Source organism: Lucilia sericata, unplaced genomic scaffold, assembly GCF_015586225.1.
Source record: "Lucilia sericata isolate MDLA Ls3-8-SP2 unplaced genomic scaffold, ASM1558622v1 Contig000402F_arrow, whole genome shotgun sequence".
NCBI classification, from domain to species: domain Eukaryota; kingdom Metazoa; phylum Arthropoda; class Insecta; order Diptera; family Calliphoridae; genus Lucilia; species Lucilia sericata.
The window spans coordinates 350,405-358,203 of NW_023994420.1; the positions used below are offsets into that span (position 1 = coordinate 350,405).

The window sequence follows — 7,799 nt, forward strand, 5'->3', positions numbered from 1 at the left end:
TAGTCTAGTCTATACTCTAGTCTAGTCTATAGTCTAGTCTATAGTCTAGTCTATAGTCTAGTCTATAGTCTAGTCTATAGTCTAGTCTATAGTCTAATCTATAGTCTAGTCTATAGTCTAGTCTATAGTCTAGTCTATAGTCTAGTCTATAGTCTAGTCTATAGTCTAGTCTATAGTCTAGTCTATAGTCTAGTCTATAGTCTAGTCCATAGTCTAGTCTATAGTCTAGTCTATAGTCTAGTCTATAGTCTAGTCTATAGTCTAGTCTATAGTCTAGTCTATAGTCTAGTCTATAGTCTAGTCTATAGTCTAGTCTATAGTCTAGTCTATAGTCTAGTCTATAGTCTAGTCTATAGTCTAGTCCATAGTCTAGTCTATAGTCTAATCTATAGTCTAGTCTATAGTCTAGTCTATAGTCTAGTCTATAGTCTAGTCTATAATCTAGTCTATAGTCTAGTCTATAATCTAGTCTATAGTCCAGTCTATGGTCTAGTCTATAGTCTAGTCTAGTCTATAGTCTAGTCTATAGTCTAGTCTATAGTCTAGTCTAGTAGTCTATAGTCTAGATAGTCTATAGTCTAGTCTATAGTCTAGTCTATAGTCTAGTCTATAGTCTAGTCTATAGTCTAGTCTATAGTCTAGTCTATAGTCTAGTCTATAGTCTGTCTATAGTCTAGTCTATAGTCTAGTCTATAGTCTAGTCTATAGTCTAGTCTATAGCTAGTCTATAGTCTAGTCTATAGTCTAGTCTATAGTCTAGTCTATAGTCTAGTCTATAGTCTAGTCTATAGTCTAGTCTATAGTCTAGTCTATAGTCTAGTCTATAGTCTAGTCTATAGTCTAGTCTATAGTCTAGTCTATAGTCTAGTCTATAGTCTAGTCTATAGTCTAGTCTATAGTCTAGTCTATTAGTCTAGTCTATTAGTCTATAGTCGATCTATAGTCTAGTCTATAGTCTAGTCTATAGTCTAGTCTATAGTCTAGTCTATAGTCTAGTCTATAGTCTAGTCTATAGTCCTAGTCTATAGTCTAGTCTATAGTCCTAGTCTATAGTCTAGTCTATAGTCTAGTCTATAGTCTAGTCTATAGTCTAGTCTATAGTCTAGTCTATCTAGTCTAGTCCTATAGTCTAGTCTATAGTCTAGTCTATAGTCTAGTCTAGTATATAGTCTAGTCTATGTCTAGTCTATAGTCTAGTCTATAGTCTAGCCTATAGTCTAGCCTATAGTCTAGGTTTTAGTCTAGTCAAGTCTATAATAAGATATAATAATTACTATTAAATCAAACAGTTTTCTTAAAATGTCTACTTTCTTCCTAATCTAAATATATCTCAAAAATACTCTCCATTTAATTTATATCCTCAATTTAAATTTGGTAATTTATTACAAACATTTAAAACGTTAACTTAAGTACTTTACAATAATACTCAACATAATTCTCCACTCGACATTGCCAGCAATATACTGCCTCATTGCCCTCATTAAAGGCACTAAATACCTTTTAATGTCTTAGAAACAACGAATCGTAGGGATGTAAACCATAATGATGACCACCAATATAGGGCGAAGAGGAGCCAACATATGGTGAGATATGGTGAGGAACATGAGACAAATGAGAGCCATATAAAGGTGAAACAAATCCACCGTGAGGATAAGCAGCAACACCAGCATCAAGAGCGGAATAAGGAGAGGATGTCAGCAGAGGTGTATGATGATACGGTGAGTAGGCGGCATGATGAGATTCTAAAACACTGGGTCTGCTAGCCACCAAAGCAATTAGAGATATTAAGCACAAAGGCAACTAGGAGAGGAGGGATTAAGTTAAAGAGAAGTGAAGAAGGAGAAAGAGAGTAAGAACGTGTATTTAATTAAAGAAATTTATTACATTTCAATAGCTTTCGACTGGTATTCAACATTTCAAGGAAGGATACATTCGTGTACTTACAAACTTAAACATGTTGCTGCTATTAATGTTTTTACGTATTATTTCTCTTTGGGGAATATTTCTTTGGATGTATTATGGAGCTGTTGTTGCTGAAAGATGCTGTCTTAAACAAAGTTCTATTGTTACTGTTTAATTACCTTGAATCATCAACAGCTTTTATATGAAAATTTTATTTTCATTTATTTGTCTTGTATAGTTTGCTATACATTAGCTCTTTTGGTAATTGTCTGTCTGTCTGACTGTCTATTTGTTTATTTTGAGGTATTTAGATAATTTTAGATGTTGGCACAACATTATTATTTAATGACCACAACTTAATAAGATTCATTACGAATTTTGATACAATATTTTAGTTTTTGTGTGGCTTTTTGTATTTTTTGGAGATTTTTGTTTTTATTGTTGTTGAGCATGTCTAAAATGTCTTTCCTGCTCATTAGGGAAATAATATAGAGTACAGGCAAAAACGACTGTTAAAATACACTATAGAGTTTTTAAAAGTAAGTAAGCTTTTTCTAGTTCAATTTGTATTTAGAAGCTTCTTATGAAATACAACTACTATTGACACCACTCCCACTTTAAAGTACGGATTGATCATCTTCATTATCTTTTCTTAGGAACACAAATACAATATTCCTTGCCACACTTTGTCTTCTAATATAAACAAAATCAACACTGAAATACTACAGGAGCTGACAAGTTTTAAGGCCTTCAATATTAAGATTCAATATGTCATTGCAAATTATTTAACAAAACTTACAGTTTTGTAAAATTATCATTTAACAAAACATATTTTCTTTAAATTTCTAAACTTTCAAATTCCTGTTATAGTTATTTTCTAAATGCCTTCAGATTTAGTGTAACCATGACACAATTTTGGTCTTGTCTTGTTACTCAAATTGTTCACAATCAGTTGAATATGTTGTTTTGTGATGTATTCTAGTGCCAGTATGTGGCCTACAACCAGAATACTAATTAGATTGTCAGAACAATAATTTGTACAAATTTTGGGTTCCATTGGCAGTGAGTAATAAATGATGGAAGAAACAAATAATGTAAGAAACATTTGGCGCTGATATTTCTAATCATTTGAAGGATATTAAAGTAAATAGAAATACTTACGAGGGAGGTATATAAAATAATGAATTCATGAGGTCAAAGGTCGAGACGAGATATCGTTTTTTCGCGATATCGAAGACTATAGACTAGACTATAGACTGGACTATAGACTGGACTATAGAATAGACTATATACTAGACAATAGACTAGAGACTATAGACTAGATTATAAATTAGATTAAGACTAGATTATAGACTAGACTATCGACTAGACTATAGACTAGACTATAGACTAGACTATAGACTAGACTATAGACTAGACTATAGACTAGACTATAGAATAGACTACAGACTACACTATAGGACTAGACTATAGACTGGACTTAGACTATAAACTAGACTATAGAGTAGACTATAGAGTAGACTATAGACTAGACTATAGACTAGACTATAGACTAGACTATAGACTAGACTATAGACTAGACTATAGACTAGACTATAGAATAGACTATAGACTAGACTATAGACTAAACTATAGACTAGATTATAGACTAGACAATAGACTAGACTATAGACTAGACTATAGACTAGACTAGAGACTAGGACTATAGGCAAGACTATAGACTAGACTATAGACTAGACTATAGACTAGACTATAGATTAGACTAAGACTAAGACTACAGACTAGACTAGACTACCTAGACTAGATTATAGACTAGACTATAGACTAGACTATAGACTAGACTATAGACTAGACTATAGACTAGACTATAGACTAGACTATAGACTGGACTATAGACTAGACTATAGACTGGACTATAGACTAGACTATAGACTAGACTATAGACTAGACTATAGACTAGACTATAGACTAGGACTATAGACTAGACTATAGACTAGACTATAGACTAGACTACAGACTAGACTATAGACTAGACTATAGACTAGATTAAGACTAGACTATAGACTAGACTATAGACTAGACTATAGACTAGACTATAGACTAGACTATAGGCAAGACTATAGACTAGACTATAGACTAGACTATAGACTAGACTATAGACTAGACTATAGACTAGACTATAGACTAGACTATAGTCTAGACTATAGACTAGACTATAGAATAGACTATAGACTAGAGTATAGACTAGGACTATAGACTAGACTATAGACTAGAGTATAGACTAGACTATATAGACCAGACTATAGACTAGACCATAGACTAGACTATAGACTAGACTATAGACTAGACTATAGACTAGACTATAGACTAGACTATAGACTAGACTATTGACTAGACTATGACTAGACTATAGACTAGACCAACGGTTCCCAAATGGGGGTTCCGCGGACCCCCTAGTGGTCCGTAGTAAAATCCTAGGGGGGTCCGCGAAGACGAACGAAAAAACATGAATAAAAAATATTCTGCTTTTATATGTATGTACAAATATCTCCAATTTTTGTGCAATAATCCCAAATTTTTTGGTTGACTTTTGAATTTATTTTTTTGGTTGTTTATCAGAAGAAGCTAGGCCCTACAAATTTATTGTATAACTTTTATAAAGTAAAGTATTGCGTGATTTGTAATTTTTATTTCCTGTATATGTACTGAAATTATGGTTTTTATTTCAGACAAATAATACTCTGCCTTACAATTAAATTAGGATACTGGTATTCCGGAGTATGAAGTTCAATTCAAAGACAAGCTTATTACAGATTTAAGTTTATCAAATTGTAAGCAAAAGTGTTCTTGTTTGAAAGGACTAAAATTATATATTTCCAAAACAGAGGTGACTCTTTATGCATCTCTTTATAAATATTCCAATCCGACGTGATACACAGATTTTAACTTGATTTTGTCGACCAATACATATTATTAAATTAACATCAGAAAATCCATAGCGTTTCGCGTAAATATGTAGCCAAAAACCATGAAGTAAAATAATTCGTTGGTATTTTAAAATTCAAATTTAAGTTCCAAATTCACAGTACTTTAACAAAGAGTTCAAATCATATAATATGCGGATAACGCATTCCGCAACAACATAGAAGAAGTCCAACTTTCTTATATTATTTTCCCGAAAACTTAGCTCACTTACTCAGTTCAGCCTTTGCAATCGCAACAAATTTTTGAAACGTGACTCCTTAAGCACATGTGACAATATTTGATAAAGAAACCTTTTCGCTACCTTGAAGAAAAATTAACATGAAAGATCTCACGATCATAAAATTAAACATCATGTTAACATATCAACAAAGAAGTCATTCTATCTTCAAAACATGCAATTGAAAACCTATCTGAAATATTATATATTCTCAATGTACGGGAATATTTTAGATTTGACATCTCTACATTTATTAGACCTAGGGATTATTGAACTGGGTCAATTTTCGGATGGACAATTATTTAGAACAATAAGATATCAAAATATGTATGGGGGTCCGCGAAATTAAATAAGTTCTTCAAGGGGTCCGCGAAGTAAAAATCGGTGGGAACCGCTGGACTAGTCTATAGACTAGACTATAGACTAGACTATAGACTAGACTATAGACTAGACTATAGGCTAGACTATAGACTGGACTATAGTTTAGACTAGACTAGACTATAGACTAGACTATAGACTAGACTACAGACTAGACTTTAGACTAGACTACAGACTAGACTAAACTATAGACTAGATTATAGACTAGACTATAGACTAGACTAAACTATAGACTAGATTATAGACTAGACTACAGACTAGACTATAGACTAGACTATAGACTAGACTATAGACTAGACTATAGACTAGACTATAGACTAGACTATAGACTAAACTATATAATATACTATAGACTAAACTATAGACTAAACTATAGACTAGACCATCGGTTAGACTATAGAGTAGACTATAGACTAGAATATAGACTAGACTATAGACTAGACTATATAGACTAGTCTATAGACTAGACTAGACTATAGCAAGGCTATAAACTAGACTACAGACTAGATTAAAGCTTGGACTATTGACTAGATTACAGACTAGGCTATAGACTAGACTATAGACTAAACTACAGACTAGACTATAAACTAGACTATAGACTAAAATACAGACTTGACCATTTAATTATTTTTTAACAAATTATGTTGTGTTAATAAATAAAATTTATCTTGAATTTGTTTACATTTTGCCCTACTGTTTTATATTTCTAATGTTTTGTGTATGTGCATCAGTTTTAATCATATTTTTAATAATGAAAAATTTTTTCCCCAAAAAATATTCATGGTATTTCCTGTCAATAATTTATGCGAGAATTTGTACTTGTAATTTAATTTAATTTTTTTTTTTAATCTAAAGACGAGAAGCGATTAGTCAGTCGGCCGGTCATGCAACAGAAATTATAAGACCATTATAAATTAGATGCAGGTAACGACAGACGTACGCTTCAACAGACAGACACACGGAGTGAAATTCATTCAAAAACGCAAACAAATTTGTTAAACATAATCAGATACACATCGACAAGCTCATCATTATAAATCTGTTTAAACATGCACAAGTGAATTTATATAAAATTAATTTTAATTTAAAGTGATTTTGTCATTTACACAAAATGTGTGAGGTATGATGGTGACGATAATGATGATACATATAGTTAGTACATTTGTAATTTAAACACTCATTCATTTATTTATACTCATACTTCCGAATAAATTTTGTAGCTTTTAATGGCAAGTGATTAAATGCCCAGCAGTTCGTGCTTTGTCGACTAAATAACATTATTAGGTATCCCCCAAATGGCTACTTTCGGTTACCATTCGCTACTTATATCACAAGTGAAGCAATGATAAAGTACAAAAATTAAATATTTTTAATTAATTAGATGCAAAAGTTTCAAGGATGCTACTAAATTTCAAAGAATCACTTTCATTAGCTTTGCAGTAATATCTTACTCGTCCCCTTAGCATACTGCCGGGTAATTACCATTATGTATTTACTCATATGTATGTAGGCTTCATTTCCAGTTAGTAATTAGTGTATGTACATGCATATGTAAGTATTCAATATTATGTACGTTTTTCTTTTGGATAAGGTCAGTTTTTCAATATAAATTATTATTAAAATAAAAATTATTTTAAATGTTCAAATGAGTAAATTGATTAAATTGCAAATGAAATGATTTATTTTTCGACTTCTTTTTCGAACATAAATTATGATAAAGAGAATTTTATATAAATATCTACTGGAAACACAACTGAACACTTGAGTAGCTAATTAATCCTGTAAAATTATTTTAATTAATAATTTTTTACAAATTGTTTGCCAAAATAAATACATAAAATTTATATTGTAATTACTGTTAAAGTAAGACAGACAGAAATTAATATATTGTGTGGGTAATATTTTAATCGAGAATAATTTTTACACTGAAAAACCAGTTCAGAAGGAAATTTATAAAATTGACTACAACTAGACCATAGACTAGACTAAACTATAGACTAGACTACACTATAGACAAGGCTAGACTAGACTATACTATGAACTAGACTATATGCTAACCTATAGACTAGACCATGGAGTAGACTATAGACTAGACAATAGTCTGGACTATAGACTAGAGTGTAGACTAGACTACAGACTAGACTGTAGACTAGACTGTAGACTAGACTGTAGACTAGACTATAGACTAGACTATAGACTAGACTATAGACTAGACTATAGACTAGACTATAGACTAGACTATAGACTAGACTATAGACTAGACTATAGACTAGACTATAGACTAGACTATAGACTAGATTATAGACTAGGCTATAGA

General features: G+C 31.6%; 1 protein-coding gene across 1 annotated transcript; it reads right to left on the reverse strand.

Annotated features, from left to right (window-relative positions):
- Positions 1-1,357: 1,357 nt before the first annotated feature.
- Positions 1,358-1,965, reverse strand: LOC119604551. The gene is made up of 2 exons (XM_037957229.1): positions 1,945-1,965; positions 1,358-1,800 (listed from the first exon to the last, which is right to left on the reverse strand). The coding sequence occupies exons 1-2, from the start codon at positions 1,954-1,956 to the stop codon at positions 1,501-1,503; spliced, it is 312 nt and encodes a 103-aa protein (XP_037813157.1). The 5' UTR covers positions 1,957-1,965; the 3' UTR covers positions 1,358-1,500.
- Between the last annotated feature and the right edge of the window lie 5,834 nt (positions 1,966-7,799).